This window comes from Carassius carassius, chromosome 27 (genome assembly GCF_963082965.1).
Source record: "Carassius carassius chromosome 27, fCarCar2.1, whole genome shotgun sequence".
Classification (NCBI taxonomy): Eukaryota; Metazoa; Chordata; class Actinopteri; order Cypriniformes; family Cyprinidae; genus Carassius; species Carassius carassius.
In genome coordinates this window covers 14,109,902-14,134,531 of record NC_081781.1, presented here as the reverse complement: position 1 = coordinate 14,134,531, position 24,630 = coordinate 14,109,902, and the positions used below count along the sequence as shown (strand labels likewise).

At 36.9% G+C, this 24,630-nt stretch overlaps 2 protein-coding genes across 4 annotated transcripts; one reads left to right on the top strand and one right to left on the bottom strand.

The window, feature by feature from the left end:
• Positions 1-34: 34 nt before the first annotated feature.
• On the bottom strand, positions 35-10,672 carry capn3b (calpain 3b). Of its 2 annotated transcripts, none has more exons than XR_009424202.1 (21): positions 10,143-10,672; positions 9,002-9,071; positions 7,690-7,808; positions 7,474-7,607; positions 7,171-7,339; positions 6,211-6,294; positions 5,590-5,753; positions 5,296-5,456; positions 5,025-5,182; positions 4,660-4,671; positions 4,061-4,269; positions 3,710-3,743; positions 3,452-3,475; positions 2,778-2,846; positions 2,643-2,700; positions 2,490-2,554; positions 1,260-1,328; positions 1,082-1,160; positions 828-989; positions 676-780; positions 35-546 (listed from the first exon to the last, which is right to left on the bottom strand). XR_009424202.1 is itself a non-coding variant. In XM_059512848.1 (21 exons), exons 1-21 carry the CDS (start codon positions 10,422-10,424, stop codon positions 520-522), a joined length of 2,163 nt encoding a protein of 720 aa, XP_059368831.1. In that variant the 5' UTR covers positions 10,425-10,670; the 3' UTR covers positions 35-519. The 2 variants fall into 2 exon arrangements, 1 of the variants encoding a protein (XP_059368831.1); XM_059512848.1 differs by having other exon boundaries at positions 676-734; positions 873-989; positions 10,143-10,670.
• A 907-nt stretch (positions 10,673-11,579) lies between these two features.
• LOC132106827 (nuclear receptor-binding protein-like) lies at positions 11,580-24,549 on the top strand. 2 transcript variants are annotated; one of them, XM_059512851.1, is made up of 18 exons: positions 11,580-12,246; positions 13,084-13,393; positions 13,480-13,602; positions 14,667-14,768; positions 14,844-14,933; positions 15,279-15,319; positions 15,502-15,596; positions 15,682-15,765; positions 15,871-15,929; positions 16,010-16,108; positions 18,749-18,881; positions 18,995-19,082; positions 19,191-19,241; positions 19,399-19,534; positions 19,758-19,811; positions 19,898-19,961; positions 20,527-20,582; positions 22,868-24,549. In XM_059512851.1, the coding sequence occupies exons 2-18, from the start codon at positions 13,157-13,159 to the stop codon at positions 22,961-22,963; spliced, it is 1,608 nt and encodes a 535-aa protein (XP_059368834.1). In that variant the 5' UTR covers positions 11,580-12,246; positions 13,084-13,156; the 3' UTR covers positions 22,964-24,549. The 2 variants fall into 2 exon arrangements, with proteins under 2 accessions (XP_059368834.1, XP_059368833.1); XM_059512850.1 differs by having other exon boundaries at positions 11,581-12,246; positions 13,070-13,393.
• Positions 24,550-24,630: the final 81 nt, after the last annotated feature.

Below are 24,630 nucleotides of genomic sequence, written 5' to 3'. Positions count from 1 at the left end.
ATCCTCTGTGTTCTTGCTACTCCAGCACAAGACGTTTTGTTCATACGGTTAATCCTTTGTTTGCAGCCATGACACACATCTTTTGTACTATTATGTGCTGTTTGTTTATGTTTTGCAAATCATGGCTATAGTAACAACTGGAATAGATCAGCCGAAATGTTGGAATCTTTATTCAGTTGAATTATTTACGATTGCACAGTAGCACACATTTTCTAAGGATTGGTTCAAATGAGTGTCGTTTTAGGCATGACATTTAATTTGACAACATTCTGTCACCTTAAAGGGATACTCAACCAAATAAGTGCTTTTTACAAGACATAAATGAGCCGTCATGGTCCGTTCAGTAGCTCATAATCAATCCAGTTTGTTCTAGACCAGCATTTGCTGAAGAAAGAAGCTGCAGTGGTGTACAGTACAATTGATTTGAATCCAGACCTTTCTCCACTTAATGGAAGTTGAAAATGGGAAAAGACCACTTGCTTTCCACCAGGCTTCCACCAGGCATCTGTGTTTGTGTCTTTAGGCATACATGGTCAGTTGAAGCCACTGTGTATATAGTGTAGAAAACAGAAACTTTTTTTTTTGGAGTGTGAATAGCAGTGATGAGTACAAATAATGGTTAAAAATCATGTTAATTTTCAATAAACAAATTTAGAAAAAAATGTTGCTGCTCACCTCAAAAACATTGAGTTTGATAATGCCATCTCCATCCCTGTCAAAGGCTCTGAATGCCCCTGTAGAAGAATGTCTTTCACTACATCTATCCAATCGCTACAAAGTCTCATTTCAAAATCTTGGTTGCAATGCCTGAATAAACTTAATGGTACTTTAGAAGAAAAATATGTCTGAACAGAAAATACTATCACACTTACTGAACATTCCCTCGAGTCGCACTAAGCAGCTAATGTAGCTGTCGAAATCCAACTCCATGTGTTCATTGGCGTATCGCATACAAATGATGTCATACAGCTGATTGTTGAGTTGAAAACCTGAGGTGCAGAGAAATATCTCCGGGATCAGCCCAATAAAAGTGTGTATATCATCAAATTAGAAGTTCAATAAAGACATCGGACTGCCTCACCTGTTTCAGTAAGAGCATTCCTCATCTCAAAACTGCTGATCGTACTGGATTTGTCTGTGTCATAACGTGTGAACACCAGCTGAAACAAATGAAACTATGTCTATGGCTTGAACTAATACAGTGTATTACAAAAGAACATGACTGGACCTGCTTTATAAAGGCAAAGACAATGGCATACCTTCCACTTTTTAATCTTGTTCCATAAGTGTTTAAACTCTTGCAGGTTTAGGTGGCCTGTCCCATCAGTCTAAGGTGTCGGGGTTAAGTTACATTTTTGAACCTTTGTATAGCTTTGTGTCATCATGCATGTGGGAAATTTGGAGCTTGAAATAACAAAACTATCATCCAGGCCACAAGGGGCACTGTGTATGTGCTTGCGGTAAGAAATTTCAATCTACAGAAATCAAGATGGGAGAGGGATGCATAGGGCCTGTCCAAATACCCACACTTGAAATCCTTGCACTTGACCACTTGTCTGCTTACTTGATGGATTTCCTTTATTTGGTTTAAGTGGACATGAAGACCACAAGTGTGTGTAAACCTTTTCATTACCCAATGGGACACACCTATGCAAGTGTTTACCGAACAATATTATTAAGAAATCCTATATTGTCATTTGTTGGACAGTCCAAATGAATATTATTTTTTGTCTCTCATTCCAAAAAAGTGCATGCACCCACTTACATTAAAAAAAATTGCACAAAAGCCATAAAAAGTAAAAACATTATTGCAAATACTAATTTATTCACATTAGTTCTGAGGCATTTACGGTTTTGAATCGATTTGTCCTTGTTTAAATGGCTCTCTACCATCTGCCTGATGATAATGGATTGAAAAAAGAATGACCAGGGTGTGAGGAGGAGTCCTTTATGATACTGTGAGCCCTCTCGGGACAGCAGGAACTGTGAAGTTCCTCTAAAGTTGGAAGAGGGCACCCAATGATTTGATGGTGATTATTGTGAATGATTATCGTGGTAAGTAATAACAGTTGCAAACGCTTTACAAAATCTGGACCAATAAAATGTCCAACACATTTGTAATATCTAATTTTTATTATTATTATATAGCGGTGTGCGATAGGATTAAATGAATGCACTCAATAATTTCCACTATAGTTCTGGACACCATTATGAATGGCTGTTCCTTCAAATAGTGTATTATTTCATGTAGTGGCTTTTGTTTCTTAGTTTTTGAACTGTTAAGGTGCAGTTGTTCAGTGACTTTTCTAGTTTCAAAATCGATTTCAAAAGTATAAACCCATCAGGTTTCTGTTTTTATGGCTGCCAATTGCTCAAGGTGTGTGTGTGTGTACACTTGATGCGTTAAATGCAGAGGTATGGTTCATATTTGGCCACACTTCACTTCATACATAATTTGCCCATAATGCACAGTGAAGTATGAAGGATACATCCATAAGTGCAATCATACTTCTGCAGCTCTCTAGACAGAAACCCTCTGTTTTCAACTCTTTATCTGAGGAAAGGAAGGGATAGATTATCAAAACCCTGCAGACAGAGGCACACAGAAGAGAATCAGTGGCAGACAATAAGATTTTACTCACGTTTGGTTACCACTCTGTTAAGGACAGTTCTAAGTTCATTGGCATTAATCTGCATGTCCTGCAAAAAGAAACAGTCACAATGATAGTATGAAGTGATTATGGCATTCAAAAGTGCATTTCCATAACTGTACTCACATCTCCAGCCATCTGCTGAAAGATGGCTCTGAACTGCTTTTCCTCTTCAGTCTCCTCCTCCTCAAATGGCTAAACATGAGAAATAAGAAAAACTGAATGTACAACAAACGAAATCATGTTAGGTAAAAAAATGTATAGCCTGAATGCACTGTATTGTATTGCACTGTATTGGATAAAAGCGTCTGCTAAATGCATAAATGTAAATCCCAGTGCATGTGTAATTGTGCGTGTGCCTTTAAATAGTTCAGTGTTTATATTTATTTTGTTTATAGAGTTTATACAGCAAATCCACTCAATCTTTGCTTATAATTGGTCTTTAAATTAGAGCTTTTACATTTTTCCTTTTTAATGGCTGATATAAAAATTACATCACAACAAGGCAGTTTTGTGGTTATTATTATGCTTTTGAGTGTCATTATGAATAATAGTTTTGACATACTGTACCAGCTCATGCTATGCGCATGCTGTTTGTCATTACTGAAGCAGAACTGAAGATGAAAACAGAGCTGCATGTATGAACAGTGCAGCCAATTAACAGAACATCACATCTCAATGATTTTTCGCCTTTTCCATCTTTTTTTATCCTTTCTATCATCTGCCATGGACTAACATAGAATCTCAAACAGCAAAGAAAAGAAATTGATGGAACCTCTTAATCTCATTTCCATATTTACCTTGATTTTCTTCTTGACATCCGTCTGTTGGTATAACAAAGTGAAGCATTAGATATAAAAACATATTTTTTATTCTCTTTTTTGATTATGTAGAATAAGAAAAAACTGTACTTTTGTTTTTGGTGGCACTTAATTAATGATCTACTACATTCAAGAGACCAAACCACTTGATGTAGTGATTCATAGACAAGCATAGAGACAGGATGTAAGTGCCACAGAACATGACAGACAGACGGACAGAGACAGGTGTGGACTCACCACAGGCTCCACCTCAATCTCTCCATCTATAACCCTGAGAGAAAACATGCAGCTGTCAGCAGGTCAAGGGGTTCTTTTAAAAAACATATCTGACTGTAACAAGAGCTTAAATTTGAAACAACTTCTCATTGAAAAATCTTTAGAATAACAGATACATATGTACATTTGTATATATATATATATATATATATATATATATATATATATATATATATATATATATATATATATATAAACACACAATAATACAAATATGTTATTATATTTCTTTATATAATGTATTGGTAATTAATACTGGTTAATATTATTATAATGTCTGATTTGATTTGCACAATCAATGTAAAAACTCACTCTGAGCTGCTCCTGCTCTCAGAGAAGACTCTGAGCAGAAACTCGCTTTCCTTGTGGGGATCGAAGGTGGATGGAATGATGACATACTCGCCCGGTTTCAGGCAGAAGCGCTCCGTCACCTCACGCATGTTGACGTAAGACTTGCAGCGAGCTGTGGAAGCATTATATAGGAAGAAATCCTTTTGCAGCTGTTGTTGGTTGCCCTTCATCTAAAATCAGGATAGCAGATAGAAGATTTCAAGGCAAAGAAATATGCCTTTTTTTATTTTTATTTTTTACTAATGATCTAGTTGTCCCTTACCATTTGTAGTCCAGCCTATTTTAAATATATATATATATATATATATATATATATATATATATATAGCTGAGAAAAATCTTTATTCTATTTAGAAATAGTATTCTAGACCTAAAATTACAACTGTAAAATTCCCTGATATTTACAGGCTTTCTATGACCAAATACATCATGCAGTAATTAACGGATTTAAGGACTTAAAATGAATAAAGCCCTGGCAAACAATAAAGATGTGTCTGTTTAAATGCAGTCACACTGACATATGATGTCATCATTGCGGTCTCTTCAAGATGAAGTCATACCTCTTTAGGAACCTGGGAAAGACAGTGGATAAAACAGCGTTGAAATAAATCAGCAACCATGGTAATTAACTGAAAAACTGTAGGTAACTAACTTTAGCCTTGCATATTTAGTCTAAAAATTAAGGTTCCAAAAAGGGGCTTTCACACCACTGCCATAGAAGAACCTTCCAGTGAACAGTTCTCAGTTTTCAGTGTAAAGAATATAACCTGAAGGACCTTTTTTCCAAAAAAAAATTGATTTGCACATTTGAAAGGTTCTATGGATGTAGAAGGTTCTTTATGGAACCATAGTTGCCAGTAAAGAGTGTTGATTACGTATGTAGTGTATGTTGAAATGTACTGAGGGTGTGTTTAATTGATCGCACCTCATAGATGGCGAACCCAATGTTGTGTAGGGTGGCACCTGAGCTGCGCTCTTTTCTTCTGCCCTTCTGCATTAATGCCACCACCACAGTGCAGGTCTTCTCTTTAGTGTCCGCCTCCAGAAGAACCAGGTGGAACTGAGGGTTTGTCCAGTATGTTTCTGTGACAAAATGGACAGAAAGGGATTACTGTTTTTTTTTCCAAATAAATAAATAAAACAACTTAAAACCATAAAAACATCTCATGAGTGCAAACAATTTTCTAAGATAATACCTGGAAAGTTTCTGCAGCCACCAGCAGAGCAGCCTTTCACCCATCGGCCCTCATGTATGGTCACATTCCACTTGAGCATCTGGTCATCCTCAAGAGTGTCTGGGGTGAGATTACAGATCTCCAGTTTGGTGAAGTTCTTCTTAAATTCTTCAAAGCACATCCTTGTTTGAAGAAAAAGTGAGTCAAATTATATATAAGTGGTATCAGCTTCCATTCATGAGCATTAAATAAAGTGCAATAGACTGTTCGAGACATTCTGGAAGCCTGATGGGACTCATAAAGCTGTGAACTAACCAGAACTCCCCTTGCTCTGTAGGTCTGAGTCTCTCCTTGTCTTGCTCAGATGTGGCTAGTGCAACCCAGTCATTAGACTTACAGGCAGGAGGGGGGGCAACTCCCCAGGGGTCTCGCACACGAACCAGACGGATCATTAGGTCTTTTCCATCCTTGCGTTTACCCTGTGAACAAGGTTTTTGATATTGCATTGAAAGATGCAGCTAATGCTATAGGACCAGGGTTAAAACTAAAACCATGAAAAACATTTTGTTACTTGAAATAAGATAAAATAAAATAAAGACACTTTCAATGTAGTTTCCTAGGCAATATTTCTAAAATGATAATAATAATAATAATAATAAATAAAATAGAAGATAAAAAAAATGTTACAATATTAATAAAACTTACGTACTATTAAGCCTACTAAGAGTTGTTATAGCACTTGCATATCATTGCTCTTTTGTTGATTTTGTTGCTTCCATTGTGCTCATTTGTAAGTCGCTTTGGATAAAAGCATCTGCTAAATGTCCAAAAAATAGTATCTCAATGATACTAAAATAATACTTATAGCATGCATTCTCATACAATGCTCTGTATTTAGAGGTTTGATACTAATGCTTGATTACATGACAAGCTCACCTGCTCAACGCCAGTGATTGAATATGCATGGCCTGTCACAAGTCCAGATGCTGTTTTAGTCCTTTGAGCAGTTGGAACCAAAACCTGTGCAGAAGAAGCCAAATCTAATGGTGTGTCATATTAATGTCCCAATAATGCAACAGTTTTTATTAAAATGCTTCATTATATATTTGATATCAGTAAATTATATAACTAATCAATATCCCATGAGTTAGAGTTGGATTGTGATTATATAACAGTTAAGTCATTTTTTTTTTTACTTCACTGTTTATTTTTGTTTCTCCAGTGAAAATAGTTCAAAACTTACCCCAAGCAATCAACCATTTCACATTTCTGATAAAAAAAATGTGAGTAGGGTTTCATTCCTGAAAGAATCATTGTATTTGAATGAATTCGTTGAATGGTTGATTCACTGACTTATTACAGACAAGTGGCTGCATTCAAAATCTCTTACTTCCCTAATAGACAGTAGATGAAACACAGTATGTGCGATGAGCATTATGACTGAATTTATATTATTCATAAAACAGTAGGTGAAAAAAAAGTGCACATCTGATGGACACTTTACTATCCCATAAACCATCTGACGCTGGTAGGTCACATGACAATGACAACATAATAAATGTTAAATGTCTGAATTACATTTACACTTCACACATTCATACTAGCTATATAGATTTTAATGAACACAAATGAATTACTTTCGCAAACTAATTCATTTACAATTTGAATGAATAACGCACTCACAACACTTGACATATTGACGTAACATGCCGAAAGACTAACTAAAAAAATCCTAGCGCTAATGCACAGAATGACAGTCTGTCTGACATGTACAAACATAGACAAGTGGAGTGTGTACCAGTAAGCTCAATAGTTAGCACACACAGAGAAGTATCAGATATATTTATCAGATTGGTTTTTAACTGGAACAGCATCCCGCTCATTTAGAATACGTACATCAATGGCACAGCTCATGAGGGACCCTCTCTTCAGAGCCTTTCTCATGATGTTGTAGAGCTCCTTCGGGGCCTCTGTAATCTCATAGAACTCTGTTAATCCTCCAGTGAAGTCCTCCATGGCTTCCAGTGAGTTTCCTCCCTTTAAAGCCTCATAAGAGCCGTGTAGTCTAGGATCCAGAAGGTAAACCGTCACATTTAGCAACTTGGACTGATTTTTGACACACGCTAAGGATATCTAGAAACGCATAAACAGGCCTACAATGACAAATTATTATACAGTTACATTTTTTAAAAAAATTACTTTGCATATGCCTTCTCCAGAAGAGCACTCCAAAATTCATTCTTCTGTCCAGACCTGGTGAACACTAACTGGTTTCTGTATGTAGGAAGTCGATCATCCACAACCACATCCACCCACTCTCCATAGCGCCAGAACTAGAAGAATAGACAAAGAGTGAGTTAAGCTTGTGCTTTATTCTTCAGACAGTAAAGGATGGTCCAGTTTTGATGCTCATACCTGGAAATGGAAAATGCCAGCATAGTTTTCAGTGAAGCTCTGGTCATGCGGAACCACCCTCGTCAGAACTACATCATTAAGGGTCAGGCAAGCAATGGCAGCCAGCAGCCAGCAGTCTCCTGCAGATGTTAATATATCACCGAAAACAGGGTTTTATTACATAGCATTAAAACACATATTTATTTGATTAAATGTGATATTTTATTTTCAACAGAAATGTAAGCTAAATATGTATATATTTTCTATAACCCACTTTTTCTAGGAGTTTACACCACCTTTTAATAAACATTTTAAGTCATTAGTTAATTTTAATGGTCATACAAATACAAATAAAAACAGAAATACAATATTAGCAATACATAGAAACAGAAATATTAGTAAATATCTAAAATATTCTGAAATTCAATACAAATAATGAAACTACATGGATAATACTTGTAACGCAATTTGGAAAAAATGCCATAGTTTTGGATAGAGTTCAGCATAACACAATTAGATATCAAGATATCAATCTTGTACAATAGAAATATATTTTATGCTTGGAATATAACGCATTATGCATAAATTGTACTTATACAGTACTCATTTACTTTTGCTATTTAAAATAGTGGACTCACCTTTACCAAAGTAAAAATAATAATAAATTTTTTTTTATAAATAATTATAAAAAAAATTATAAATAAATAATGTAGTGAAAAACAAATTAAAAGGTTTAAGCTTGAAAAAAAAAGAACTGATAATCATTTGGCTATACAAAGCTGTACACTCTACAGGTGCAGAAATGAAGGTCTTTGCTCTGTGTGCCTCTTGCATTTACTGGATGCCACTGTGGAACACAGCACGCAACACAGATACCCCAGCAGACACTTTATTCATTTCTGCAAGCCTTCTGTGTCACGCAATAGATCTATTTTCCAACAGAGTATTTGGATACGCTGAGAGAGAAGGAAATCCCTGTATACAGGTCACAAGCAGGTGGTATGTAGTTAGATTACCTTCACTAATCTAAATGTAAGTAATCACTGGCAATTTTTTTTAAATGGATATCTAATTTCCATGCTGTCCCTAAATTCACTTAGCATTTAAAATGGTTGATTTTAGTTGTTTATTAAATGATTTCTAGACAAAACAGAATTTTTATTGTATTTTATTTTTAGACCAAATAGAATTTTAATATTGGCCATTCATAAGACAATGACAGGAAAATAATTATTTGCTTATCGTTATTATCTTAAATTTGAATATTGGTGCATCCCCAGAAACATTATGTATTTTTATGTATTTAGAATGTCATGCATTTGCACTTTCATACCCAGGTCTCCTTGGCAGATATCTGTCCTGTTGGCTCCCCCAAGAATGAACTGTGGATTGCTACAGATATCCTGTTTAGGAAAGAGAAACATATATTTATAATGATTATAAAAATGTTTGACATAGTAACTGTATTTTTAAACTTCTACTAGCTTCAGAAAAGGAATATGACTATATCTGTGAACATCTGTGAAGATCAGCACCACCACAGAAATTCAGCAGCTGTCCATGGGTCATAAAGTTTGCTGACCGGAACTTTTTATGAGCTGCATCTCAAAAGAGGTCAAGGCATGATACTATACAGTATGTAAATCCTTCTCATTATTTTTAAAGTGTCAGTAAATGCAAATGAAAGTGCATGAAATCCAAAACCAATCCAAAAATTTATTTAACGACCAAGCAAAGGCCTTGCAAGCCGTGTCCAGTAACCTGATTCTCTGAAGCAGTATTATGAAGTGAAGCTAGTGAATGTCTGTCAAACATCAGTCGAAACAAATAGGTCAACTTTTAATTAGTCACATGAGATGGACTGACAAAATATGCCACATAAATATCTACTTAGAACACTAATGCGAATGCATGACACATTTCTATACTTTAAAAACAAGATGCTACTTCAACATCTTCATTTACATTATTTAATAGTGATGATAGAAAATACAGCCACATATAAAAATTATTGACACAAGTCCATTATCAGATAGAGCTTTGCTTTATGAAACACTAGCACAACATAGCATGCGTGATTTGGCAAGTCAGCTGCCTGAGACTCCAGAGCGGTCTAAACTGCAGCCATGTCCCCAACACACACACTACAGAAACCCGGCCACATTCTAATGGAATGCCTGCAGACATAACTTATCTCATGCTGTCTATTCAGATAGCAACTGAACACAAAAGTAACTGATTTTGGTAAGGTATATAAAACCATTATTACTAATACATTTTTATGCATTTTTTTATGCATGAAAGGAGGAAATGTATGGAGATGGTCATTTAAGGAAATAAAATAATATTCTAACAGGGGAATTTATGCAGAACTGCATAAATTCTATTATCATTTTATCCAAACATTTCTGTTCCACAGAGGGTCAGATGTAACTGGTCTCATGCACAGTGCCACCCTATGGTAGGTCACTCACCGACGGGCGCTTCCATTCAAGCTTTAGAGGGAACTTTTCACTGTAAAAGAGAGAGGAATCTTGGGCAGGGAACAACGGGTCTTCAAACAGCACTTTCTTAAGTACATATTTGTCTCTGAGCTCCTGAAAGTCCTTGAGACGCCTAGCATCTTTAACAGCGTCGTTGCGGCTTAAAATGGCTGAATAAATGCTTCCTGGGGCAGTAAAACCACTGCCCATAGTCTGTGGAGCGGCCTCAGTCAGCTGGACAGATGTTTCTGACAACTTTTGTTCTTCTGCCATATTGCTATTTGATGACAGATGCCAAAGAAGCGATGAAGAAATAGAGCTCAGTATCAGTATCCGAGATACTCAATTTTCTCTTAGCCCTTAATCCTTATTTCACTCCTCAGTTCCTTTATATTCTGATGGAGGCACACCCCTGGTCATGTACGCAAATAAACACTCACGCTAAGGCAGACGCTCTGCACCGGTTCACACACATGCTCACATGTGCTTGCAACTTTTCCCTGTTCCTTTTGGAAGCTAACTCTATTTATAGGCCTCCTACAGGGACATGATGGTTTCTCTCTTTCTGCCTGTCTAATGGGGGCATGATTCCCAGCTGGTGACCTCAGACATTTCCAATGTGGATGATGGGAATAACAGAGGTCAAGTCAAAGATTAGAAAAGTAAAAACCCCTGAGCACTATACCACAAATCCAAATATTTATTTCTATAGATGTTTACAGATGAACATGCAGGTGTTAAAAAGTAAATTCTCTTACATAGAAATGTTTAAAGTTAACACATACTAAAATTTTCTGTTTACTTCTAATACATCTACATGACCTTATATACACGTTGTATATTTTATATTCGAAATTATACATTTGTCTCTCGTTTTATAGAGAAAATAAATTGACTTTGCCTTTGTGTGTCCTATCTTAAGTTTCTTTTTTTTCTGAAGAAATTTGCCATACTCTTTATACCTTATTGTCATTTTGCACTCAGTCAATTAAACAAACAAACAGAAAACAAGCGGTTTGAACAAATGAAATTAAATAAATTAATATATAAATACTCCATGACTCTACAGAGGACAAATCGTTTACAGAATGTAAATAAATGAATTAAATGAATGAATGAATAAAAAATAAATGAATATGTTCTACAAGACAGAAAGTTGCTTTATATATAATGTATTAAGAGGTGTTCTTTTGTACACTCATTTCCTATCATATGTCTATGAAAGCTAAGTGTAAATAGGCCAAACGTATCATATACAATATCAAATATCATATAGATATATCATATTTAATAATCTCTCTCTCTATGTAGTGAATTAATATACAAAGGATGAATAAATGTGTGTTAGTTTCTCCCTCTCGGTCATCGAGGGGTTAAATCATGAGCTGTGACGGTGTCAGGATGATGTCATCCAGCAGATGGCGCTGTGCGAACTTGGTCCAGCTTTACACTCGCTTTATAAACCACAGAGCGGTTCGACAGGAATAAGCAACAGCGCACCACAAAACTCGGAGCTGTCGCCATTTACCTGTAGCTTTTTCAGGGATATCGGTGTTTAGTTAATTTGAGTCCATTCGTGTCGTAATACGTACTTAAAGTGTTAAGGGAGAAACAGATCTATCTGTGAGGACTTCAGTGAAGAACGCGAATATCCGGGAGTGTAGCATCCGCGGCTATCTGACTAAACGCATCAAATCTGACAGACAGCTAGCGATATTTGTTTCTGTTTTAGCTGATTTTGCTGACCGGAAAGTTTTGATATTTTGATTATTTTATTTAACATTTAGCATATCACCCAAGGAAATCTTATTTCTCAGATATAATAATCGTTAAGGCTCCGGAGGCCGCGGAGCTGAGCTGCTAGCTTCTCACTCGTGAGTCGGCAAAGGAGAAATTGAACCGTCACTTCATATCTTGGAATTTCTGTGGACCACTAACTCTCCCCTTGACAGCTATACCCCTACACTGACTCCCATTGTTTGAGGATTTATCATTTTTTCCCTCCTTGTCTGAAGATTTTTCTCTGTGTCCTCAACTTCACCGACTAGCAGCTTCCGGCGGGCTGGCGACGCAGCTCCTCTCAGGACAGACTCAAGTAAGATCATGGACGATGCGGTTCATATGGTGCGGAGCAGTGTGGTGTGTGTGTGTGTGTGTGTGTGTGTGTTTCTTATCGGTGAGGTGGGATAGTCGGCGTAGTGTGTTTTGAATGCTTGAACATAAACTGAGGCCTGTGTTGAATTGAGGACAGGACTGTGAGGAGAGAGAGAAATTATGAAAACATTACAAAAGCGTGAGTCTTGTACAGTTTTGGAGGTCAAAATTACCCTAATTTGAATTGAAACTGACAAAGTGACACTGAGTTGACAGTTGAAGTGATTCAGTTAAGTTTCTGCTGTTGTTTTTATTTATCCTTCATTTGAAGGATTTGAAGGAACTTTTTTTTTTTAGCGTTTCAGAGTGAATGTTCTGCAGGTTCCCTTTCATTTGAGATTTGGGCACGTTTAAAATTCATAATATTATATGGGAGATCATATAACAGTTAACCTTAAGTCACTTTACCTGTATTTTATTTAGTTTCAGGTTATATATACATATATAATGTATATATATATAATGTATATGTGTGTATGTATGTATATATGTATATGTGTGTGTGTGTGTGTGTGTGTGTGTGTGTATATATATATATATATATATATATATATATATATATATATATATAAATATTGTAATAGCTAGCATTGCAGTCTTTACTAGATACTGGCTGAAGGAGGGAAAAAAAGCTATTAATAGAATCATAAAAGTAGTGACAATGCATTTCATTTATTAGAAGTAATATTTTGTTTTGATCTTGAATACACATTTGTACTGTTTATGATTATACTCCTTGTGATGCATCCCTCCTGATTTTGCAGCTCCCTGCCTCCAGCCTTTGAGGTGTGAGTCAGCTGCTCGTCTTCTCTGTGGCGGTTCAGGACAGGGCTGTCAGTTATCAGTCAGTGATGTCAGAAGAAGGAAAGCAGAGCGTCACACCTGCCCCTGCATCCACTATGGACACGAAGTCTGAGTCCACAGCCTCGCCACCTACCGGCCAAGGGGTTTCATCTGTGTCTCCTCCGGTGTCCACAGTAACGCAGCCGGCACCACCTGCAACTGAGGATGAGGAGGAGGAGAGCGAAGATGAATCGGAAATCCTGGAGGAAAGCCCCTGTGGACGCTGGCAGAAACGGAGAGAAGAGGTACATCCCAAGTCTTACAATAGCTTTGTGTAAAGAATGGACCAAATTTAAGAAATGATTTCCTGATGATGTCCCCCCCTCAACAGGTAAACCAGCGCAACGTCCCAGGTATCGACAATGCTTATCTTGCCATGGACACAGAGGAAGGTGTGGAGGTGGTCTGGAATGAGGTCATGTTTTCTGAAAGGAAGAACTTCAAACTGCAAGAGGTAAAACTACTCATTTAAAATCTATTCAAATAGGAAAGTTATTTTAGTTTTGTTAATATTTCACAATATTAAACTCTTTACTGTATTTTTTGATCAAATATGCAGCCTTGGTAAGATTTCTTAAAAAAAAAAAAAAAATTCATGCATTAAAGTAAATGAGGTCCGTTTTGATATCATGTTGATCTTAACTGTAACCAGTATGAATGAACTGATAGGTTGCTGCTGAATGTTTATTTAAACGTGATGTGAGCGTTCCGGTGTGAAAGTTCACCAGTGATTATTATCTGCATATATAGCCACAGATTAAGCTGTACTGCTTCCTGTGTTCTTGCTTACTAACATGTTAAGCTGTGAGTTGGCAATACCAATGAGTATTTAACTATGAGTGTTAGGACAGCTTGATTGCTTCACAGAATGAGTGTGCTTACCTTCGTTTCTTGGGTGTAAGCTCCTTACATAAAGTAGTCTGGCCTGTTTGCTGCCAGGCCTTTATGAAACACCAATCTCACTCAGAGCCTTCAGCTACTTAAGAAAAATATTGTAAGAAAAGCATTCTCTGTGGTTATGCAGTTGAAATGTTTTAGAGGTCATTCTTCTCTTTCTAATATAGCATACTTCACTCTGTCATTGCCTGTGAGCACTTTTAATCAAACTCGATTCATTAATGCCTGGCATAGAGTCATGGACAGCCATCTGTTTGGCCCGTCCACATGCTGCGCTCCGTTCTGCTTGGCAGACGCTCTTCGTGGAATTCAAGAAGTAATTTTAGAGGTTGCGTTTTGACAGGCTTTTCCGTCTTCACTGCTGATTGCATTTCCCATAAACACATGTGACTAGTGCAGCGAGCCCAGCCATGAAAAGCAATTGAGTTTCCCCCTTGATCTATTAAATAGGTTTGTAGTTATTGCGTAATAAAATATAAAGCGAGAGTTAAGTATTGTATTATAATAACAACCTCCTCTAAACAACAGTTTCCTCTGAAAGCCAAGACATTATGTGACATATTTTTGTCAGACAGCTCCCTCAAGGTTAAATTAATCTAATTTTCTTTTTATATTTCTCAGGAAAAAGTCAAGGCAGTGTTTGATAACCTCATCCAGCTGGAACATGTGAATATAGTGAAGTTTCACAAGTACTGGGCAGATGTGAAGGAGAACAGAGCCAGGGTATGAAACGCAACAACAAAAATATCACAAATTTCCCAGTTTTGGAGTTTAATCATTTTTTGTCACCCCCTTCAGGTTATTTTCATCACCGAGTACATGTCTTCTGGGAGCCTGAAGCAGTTTCTAAAGAAGACCAAGAAGAATCATAAGACCATGAATGAGAAGGTAGCCTAATATTGCTGCTCTGTCTATTCAGACAAATAGACAAAAAATCTCTTAAGACATAATGCACTGCAGACTAATACATTTCTTTTGTCTTAAATTACTTGCTTGAATGTTTGTAATGATTGATCCGTATGGCACAACTCAGATTTGTTTAAAACTCCGAATGATTTTTTTTTTGACAGAGTACTATTTGCTAGTAATTTTTGTACAGTGTTATTATTTTCAAATATAGGATAACATAAAACACATTGCATTATTTATATGGGATTAATGAAGTAACTTGCTGTAGTATCAGATGCTTATTTGTCTTGTCAATGCCAATAACTCTTTCTGGGACTCTTCTAGGCCTGGAAACGTTGGTGCACTCAGATATTATCTGCCTTAAGGTGTGTGTACTTTTTCTCTATCTCTATTTATTTATTTTTTGTTCAAATGCTAATTGAACATTGGTTGCTGGAAAGATTTCTGTGACCGTTATAGCTATCCATTTCTTTTTGTTTTGATAATCCACTGTAAGTCTCGTGGAGAGCTCTTATTACACTCACATTTCTCACCGTTCTTCCTTCAGCTATTTGCATTCATGTGAACCTGCCATAATCCATGGAAACCTGACCTGTGACACCATTTTCATACAGCACAATGGACTCATTAAAATCGGATCAGGTAGGCTGAAGCACACTGTTGAGTATGACTGTTTAAATGTTACACATTTTATTATTGTTGCTGATGTTTTTGTGTCTTTTTGTAGTGGCCCCAGACACCATAAATAACCATGTTAAAACATGTCGGGAGGAACAGAAGAGTTTGCACTTCTTTGCTCCAGAGTATGCAGGTGAAACTAGGTTTTAAAACCCATTCTATGGTCTTTGTTTCAATGCACTTGTTTAGTAAAAAATGGTTTTGTACAATTTGCTTTTTTTTTCTTCATCCACTTCAGCTGTTGCCAATGTCACTACAGCCGTGGACATATATTCCTTTGGAATGTGCGCCTTAGAGGTGAGTTCTGTTTGTTGATTATTCGTCAGGGTATCGGACTGACCAGACCAGTGATTCAGGTTTTTTTCCCACTGTTTTAGATGGCTGTGCTGGAAATCCAAAGTAATGGAGAGTCCTCATATGTGTCACAAGAAGCCATTAATAGTGCCATCCAGTCTCTGGAGGACCCACTGCAGAGAGTGAGTATAGTAATCGTCAGTTATTAAATTATTTGCATTCAAAGATTGGCTATTGTTCAAATGGGGCTAGTCTCTTACGCTGAGAAAGGCTGAATTTATTTGATTTAAAAAAACAGTAAATATTTTAATACTGTGAAATATTATAATATAAAATAACTACTTTTTCTATTTTGAAAATTTTCGGCAGCCATTACTCCAGCCTTTACTGTCAGATGATCCTTCAGAAATATTCTAATATGCTTATTTGCTACTCAAGAAACGTATTATCGTTATTTGAAAACACTTGTGCAAATGTATATTTTTATGGAAACTTTAGAATTTTTATAAAAACATTTTTGTGAACTTTTTTATTTTTAGGTTTTTTCAGCATTTTTGATGACAAGAAATTTCAGAAGAACCATATTTTTTTGAAACATTATTATATATATTAGGGCTGTCACTTTTTATTCGATATTCGAATATGCATTCGAACATGACGTGAAATATCCGTAATCGAACTATTAATAAAATATCCAGTTTTTAAAATGCTATGTGTAGCGCATTTTTTACAGTCTATGATTAGACCGTTTGTTTTTCCTTTTATTCTTTGCCATCTTATCCAGTAGAGGGCACTCTAGACGTATTGTAGCGTAGGCCCATGACCAAATCAAGCGAATAATAGCTAGTAGCCAGCCACGTTTGTGCGCTCCGAACGTGTGTTCTCCACTGCGGGGAACATTGTAAGGCCCTGTCCCAAATGGCACACTCCGGACTTGTGGACTTCCTCAGAGTCCACACTTCGGTGACGTCATGTAGTGCAGACCTATAGGGCCCTTAGCGCGAGTCCGCGAGGGTGCATTGAGAGGTATTTTGGGACAGACTCGATCGTCACGCCGGAAACAGGAAGAAGGTCTGGTTGACTTATCCCTCTCCATACGGAGCTGAATAAACTTAAAGGTCATCTCATCAGTCCCTTTATTAGAAAAATATCACAAATATCATTAAACAAATTACAGTCTTTAGCATAGAGAACAGGATTAATTTTAATTTCCCAAATAATATGTCCATGTGAAATACACAGCCTGCTTTTACAGTTCTATAATTGTAAATGCCACCTGGGCATTAGAATAGATGTCATGGTTATTTAAATGATAAATACATTTGTACATAATAATACATAATGTTAAATTTTAACACAAAATTAAAATGAGTTTAAGAAAAATGTATAGGTTTCAATATTCATACTACGTTTATATGACTCATAAAGCCATGACATTCGGTTCTATTTATGTAATGAATCATAATGCGATCGTATTATTTAACGCGCTATTATTATGTTTGAGATATCAACTGGTCGATAATGTTTGTATAACTGTAAGTAACAACTGGTAAAATGTACGCCTATGTCATAAAAAACATTGATACTTTTACACTTAAATATTCTCTTCTCAGCCATGTTTACAGTCCGTGAGCGAAATATCCTCCCATCTGTTGTCTGATTGGTCTTTTGCAAGGATTCCTGGGTAGTTGAAGTGCGTGGAGCCTGCTCCTATGCGGGCTTCGCGGAAGACCGCTTCAAGGGTACAAAGGGGGCGCTGCTGAGCACACTTCGGAGCGTTAAAATGCTGAATGGGACGGCCTACGGACTCGTAGACTCGGCGAGCACGCGCATTTCAAGTCCACGAGACCGAAAGTCCACATGAAGTGCGCGATTTGGGACAGGGCCTAAATAAAAAGAGAGCCGCACTTAATCCAGATCAAGTTGATAGACTGGTGTTTCTTGCAAACAATATTAAGAAATGAATTAGGCTAAGCTATATGCCGTACTCCTGCTGCTGTTTAAGTTGTCACGTTATTGTTTGTGCCTGTTCTGAATCGTTTTTTTTTTTTTTTTCCATTTAGCTTAATGTTGTGAGATATGCATAGTGGCACTTCATAAACGTTGATATTCTAATTGATAATTTGATTAAGTAAAAAAAATAATAATCCAGATAGTCTTGTTTATGACTCACTGTTAATACATTTGTGATTGAATCTCCATTAGGCTATGGTATATCCCTTCGAATTAGGGATATTAGGGATTTTTCTCAAAAGTGACAGCCCTAATATATATCATGTTTTTTAAAATCCATTTACTCCATTCTTTGTATTATCCTGAATTATTGACCCAAACCTTTGCATGGTAGTGTAAGTTGTACAGGGTTTTTTTTTCACATAATGAATAATTATAAAATTCTGTAAGATGAGATGCATGTGGAATTTGAATATGCATGTCTACAACAGGCTTTACAGATTAAATAAAATAAATAATTTGTAAAGTTAGATTGCTTCCCCCACACTAGTATATGTGTTGCATCTATCCAACTAAATTAAAATAACTATCACAAATATCTATCAGTAAATCTGAGTGTTGCAGTATAGATGAAATATGAAGAATTATGCATTTAAAAGCATAACAACATTTGTCCACCTGAAATGGTTCCCTCCTTCCTTTAAGAATTTATGGTTAAATATTGTAACCATTACTTTTTTTTTTTCACACACCCCCACAGGTGACTGTGTCTGAAAGATTAGATCAACTTTTCAACAGAATGTTTTTCTTAATATGTATTATATACTAATGGATGTGAAGTGTCATGTTTGTGTGTGTGTGTGTTTTAGGAGTTTATTCAGAAGTGTCTGGAGGTGGACCCCAGTAAGAGGCCCACTGCCAGAGAGCTGCTTTTCCATCAAGCTCTCTTTGAAGTGCCTCTTTTGAAACTATTGGCTGCACACTGTATCGTCAGTCACCAGCGTGAGTCATGAGCTAATCACATTATCATTCAGAGATTTCATTTGATGTCAGCTTTATGAAAGGAATACAATGAAACTAAACACATTGAAACCATTTTCCCTTTTGGCTTCTAGACATGATCCCTGAAAATGCTTTAGAGGAAATGACCAAGAACATGGACCCCAACCAGGTCATTATGGAAAGGAAAGAGGTCCAACTAAAGTGAGTCTCCTCCTGTGATTCATTTGTGCCTTGTTTTTGGATTTAGGTTTCAAATAAGCTGTCATGCCACGTAAATGGCTTCTGTAACCCTGTCTCTTTTTGCATCAGACTCTCGCAGTTTCCTGCTTTGGAGCTTGACAAGTTTCTTGAAGATGTGAGGTGAGCTAAAAAAAAAAAAAAAAATCTTAATAATCTTACCTATTTTATTTTTTAAAAGAAATGAGATGGGCCAGATTCAAATGTTAAGAAATCAGTAACAATGTTCAAACAAACACAAATATAATATCAACATGTGCTCTTGTTTCTCATGATGTAGGAACGGGATCTATCCGCTGACTGCCTTCGGGGTGCCCTGTCCACAGCAGCCTCAGCAAGAGGCTGTCAAGTCCCCCATCGTGCCCCCCTCTGTCAAAACACCTACGCCTGAGCCTGCAGAGCTGGAGACCCGGAAGGTGAGAAATGTACTGATTTAAGAGACTGTGACCGACTATCAATGATTAAGAATAAATCTCAGTTTTCTCACCTTCCCTTGCTGTTGATCAGGCTGTCTCTGTGTTGCATACTACTACTTCCCTCTCAGACAAACATAGATGGGTGGTTACAGTCAAAATCAACAGGATTTGCAATCATTTAGCATCATATGTTTGTTTTTAAACATAATCTCTGTCCTTTAAGGTTGTGCAAATGCAGTGCAACATCGAGCCTGTGGAGGAAGGAGCAAAACATCATGTAAGCCTTTTTCAAATTTATTGCTGTAATGATGTTGAAGTTAGATGATGATTCTGTGTTTATATCTCTCTCTGCTCCTTTTATAGCTGACCTTACTGCTAAAACTGGAAGATAAGCTGAACCGACACTTGAGTTGTGATTTGGCACCAAGTGAGTACTTTATCAGGCCCCAAACACACTACACAAGCATGTAAACGCTTCCAGCTACACAGCTTGATTTCGCATGCCTTTGTGTTCTGAAATGTGTTAGAATGAAGCACAAGTATGCGTTGCATTCTCAGCTGCAAGAGACGCTGCTATAATGGGCATAAACTCGAGTTTTTCAAGTGAAGTTGCTCAGAATCAATAAGCTTGCCGAGTTAGTTGAACTGTCAACATGTTTATAGCTAGCTATTTTAATACGCATGTGATTTAATCCAACACAGATGTTTATTACCACCATAAAAATGCAAGAATCTGTTAATCAAGCAATTTACAATGACCATGTGCCTTCAATCAAATTTGTGTACCTGCATAATTTTTGTTTTTGTTCTTATTTGTGAACTATGAAACCATTTTCTGATACAAAAACATGAGCAGATACACTGAAGTGCATCAGGTTCTGATTACAATTGTGACTACTGTGTGTTATGGCACTTTTCCACCAGCAGCATTTTGACTTGTTGCACCAACAGAGTATTGATAAAACCTAAGAATGGTGTTCTGTGTGTTTTAGATGAGAATGTACAGGAGTTGGCCGTGGAACTGGTCCAGCTTGGCTTCATTAGTGAGGTAAGATTTGATATACACTACCATCCTTTTTTGAAAGAAATTACCTTTTTTATAAGTTATAGTAAAGACAATGTTGAAATAGACTTAATTTTCAGATTAATTCAGTTAATTACTGATTTTAATTTCATATCACTACAATAATATTAAGGTGGACATAGGGCTGAGCGAATGTTCTGATTTTATTGATTAATTCTAATTTATGATCCAACCGCATGTCAGTGGATGTAATTAACGTCTCACGTGTGACTCACTCTGTGAAGGACCACAGTAGAGTAGAATAAATTGCTAGGTGCCATTCGCACAGAATGTGCTTTTATGTTGACAAAGATGTGATGCAGGCAGTGGAATAGGAAAAAGTTGTTGAACTTGTTTTAATTAGAGCACGGCGTTTTTAGAATGCCGGTATTTGGTAATGCGATATATCACGATAATAAATATGCACAAATCTGTTATCGTGGGCATTTCAGAATACCGAGAATAATTGAACCGCCCCCTCACAGTTGTCATGAAGGGCAAAATTAGCTATATAGACCAAAATAATTTTTTGAACCAGGCTGTAAACATGTTTTTTCTGCTGTAAAGTTGGTCATTTTAACATGGGGAGTCTATAGCCCCTTTCACACTGCGATTCCGCCAAATACACGGGTAACGTGTCCCGGCAAACGTTCTCGGATCACCTAGCTTTGCACTTTCACACTGCCAGTGATTACCCGGAATATGTTGTGCTTTCACACACAACCCGTAAAGGTCGCGTAATGACACTGTGACATCAGAGCGTGACGTGTAATGTACGAGTCGAAAACGTTAGGCACGTTATACTTTCACTGAAGCTGGCGAATGATCTCGGCGTCAGCGCGGAAAGTGAGGAACTAACTGTTCTCTGCTTCATTACAGTTTGCACACATTTTTTCGTTGCAAACATTGATCTTCATTCAAAACACCCGGTAAAAGGGTTGCACGATAACGTCATCACTATGACACGACATTAGATCTGGCTTTTGTTCACACAGCACTTGTCCCGGGACTGAACCCGGCAATGTTACTAGGTCCCCGACCCGGGATTAGTCCCAGAATCAATCCCAGGACGTGTTTGCATTCACACAGAAGGCGACCTGGTAATTTGCCGGGTCCAACGTGCAGTGTGAAAGGGGCTTATGGGATTGACTCCCTTTTGCAGCCAGACTCTGCCCTGTCAGTGATGGAAATAGTCTCTTAGATTATGAATCTGAAGATAATGGAGCCCAACTCATATATCACAGGAAAGATTTAAAAATAATGGAGTGTGAGAATGGATGTCATTCAAAAAAAATATCTTACATTTTTTTTTGTTGCCATGGTTACTGTGTTTAGCTAGTATCAGTGAGATCACACAATGTTCTGGACTTTTTTAAACATTAGGTTCAAATTTATGAAGCACTAGTTAGTGCCAGCATTCATAAAATGTTTAAAATCAATAATTCAGTTGCTTGAGGAAATCTTTGGATCAGCCCTGGCTGATTTACTGGAAGAGTAAGAAAAGAGCTAAGACAATGTGAGCTAATTGGAAAAACAGTACCTAAAAACAGACGTGAAAACTTTCTTTGTTAATGCACAAACCAGGGCCAGGCCTTTCACAGAGGATACCACAATAGAGTACCTCTGTACCACCATGGCTTTTTGTTGGGTAGTACCATTACAACTGTTTTCTGCAGTTCACAGCCAATTTTCTTCATTTAAAGAGGTATTTCCTCCAGTCTTAATGAGCAGTCCATGCTCTTTCTTGACTATAAGCAAGGAATTCTCTTAGTCCATCTTATTGGTTTTGTCATCCGTCAGATTTGCCACTTTTGGAAGGAATGCTGCTGTACCATCTGTGTTAACTCCAGCATTTTTTCCCCTCAGTTTTCTGATTTTATTGATTAATTCTAATTTAATGAATTAATCTCATGAATCTCGTCTCTCTCCGCCATTAAAACCTGACCCTGCACAGTAGTTAATTCAGCTTCCGTAATGGCCCTTAGCTGTTATAAATTCATCGAAACCATGGCTTCTTAGGGCTTATTGCTTTATTTTACAGCCACTTTCTTTGGCGTTGTTCCTTTTGTTTCAATTGTTTATTTGATCGATACTAGGGAATCCAATTCCATTTGATATACCTGAGATTTAAAGATGTGCTTTGCAGCATCCTTTTTTTGTTGATTTATTAGTATTTGTTTTTTTTTAAACCTTCTATTTCAATTTTCTTTTTCCTTCACTTCCTGGTGCCACTGTTTTAAACTAGTTTTGTTTTATCTGGCTCTGTCAAGGGGGATCAGCCACGTCTCACTACTGTGCTGGAGGAGGCCTTCTCTAGATTCTACAGCCGTAACGGCTCTCTGAATCCTGTAACCGTTTCCTCATAGCAGAGGGTCAGATCTGCTAGCTCCTCTCCACCATCCTTTATCTTCATGCACGGGACGGGATGGGACTCTAGCGCTTCATCACTTAGAGGATCATGTGTGAGTTTTGTAGGGAGGGATCAGAACGCCTTGAACTGAGCCTCAGAAAGAAACGCACCCCTGCGCTCTGTTCTTCACACTGCTTTAGGTGGTGGAAAAGTGTTGGCTGATGGTTCCCGTGTACATTTATTCTGTCAGTGTAGCAGTCTGCTTCTCTGTTTTAAAAGAAGAAAAAATGACTCCTATTATTTAAATCAGTATTACGAGCTGTATTTTGGATGTGTGGGATGGGTTACTTCTGGTTTGCACTTCAGCAAATCTTTTTTGTTTTTTCAGGCACATGCGTATTTCATGATCATATTTTTTTCACCCTTTCAATCATTCATTTATTCTTTTTTTTTTTTTGTTTAAGAGGAATGTGTTACTGTGTTATTTTGAAATTATTACCAAATAACATTGTCTTTGTACCTTTTAAGGCACACATTAATTGTGGTTAACTTTAGTCTGCAATGCAAGATCTACGACGACTGTGAAAGGAAAGGGGTTCTCCAAACGTTGAAAAAAGCAAACAGATTATTTATCTATATGCGTTATGGTCTATCTTGAAGTGTGTTTCACTTTCATCATTGTGGCGGCTGTTTTTTTTTCTCCTTTATTACCTGTGAATGTATGCTGTAAGTTTTCATTTTAACGGTTTCTAGGCGAAGGGCACTTGATTTGACTTGTCTGTTTTGCTTCTGTGACACAGTTATGAGTTTCAGTATAAAGCAAGGATCTCCAGTGCACCAGACATGTTTAAATGTGCCTTTAACAGACACAATCAATCCATGTTCAGAAGACCCATAGACTGACAAACACATTGTATTATTCCTTTTTTCATTGAACAGATCCTGTAGTGTTGTTTTCTTTGTCAACTGGTCTGCATGCATATATACTGTAACAATTTTTGGCATATTTGCAGTATATCAAAACCCTGAGGGTTTCTGTTTTTGGGGGGGGCAACATCATTTCAGCCCAAATGAGCAGTTTGCACTGATTTGTTTTATGTTGATGGCAATAAATTTCATATTCACCTTGATGGTATATCAACATGTTACAAGAAGCTAATTTGTAATTATGCATGAAATGCAGTTTAACAACTGAGAAACTCTAGTTCTCTTCTGATTGCTAATTGTGTTGATTGTTTATTTTTAATTATATACTGGCTAGATTTGCAAATTGCTTCAGATATCAGACAGTGGAGTTGAAATGATGCCCGAAACATTGAAAAGCACACAACAAACAATGCTTTCTTTTGTTGATGCAGACCAGCAGTGACAAATTAGAAAAATTTTAAATGGATGATTCATTCTGTGGTTGTTTTGAAAGAAACCTTTGTATCAATCCCTCTCTCTGTTTGATCTGTCTAACGGGACGAAACTATTGCCCAGAATAATTTTGAATTGCCTAGTTTGTCTCATGCTGAACATTCAGAAACTCATAACTGCTTTTACTCTGTTAAATTTTTTCAATTTGCACCATTCATTGATATAAAGATGAGATACTGAGTACTTCTATTCTTTGTCTGTTTCATTTCAGCTCACAAGTACAATATTAAAAGGAAAAATTCACCCAAAAAGCAAAATTCTGTC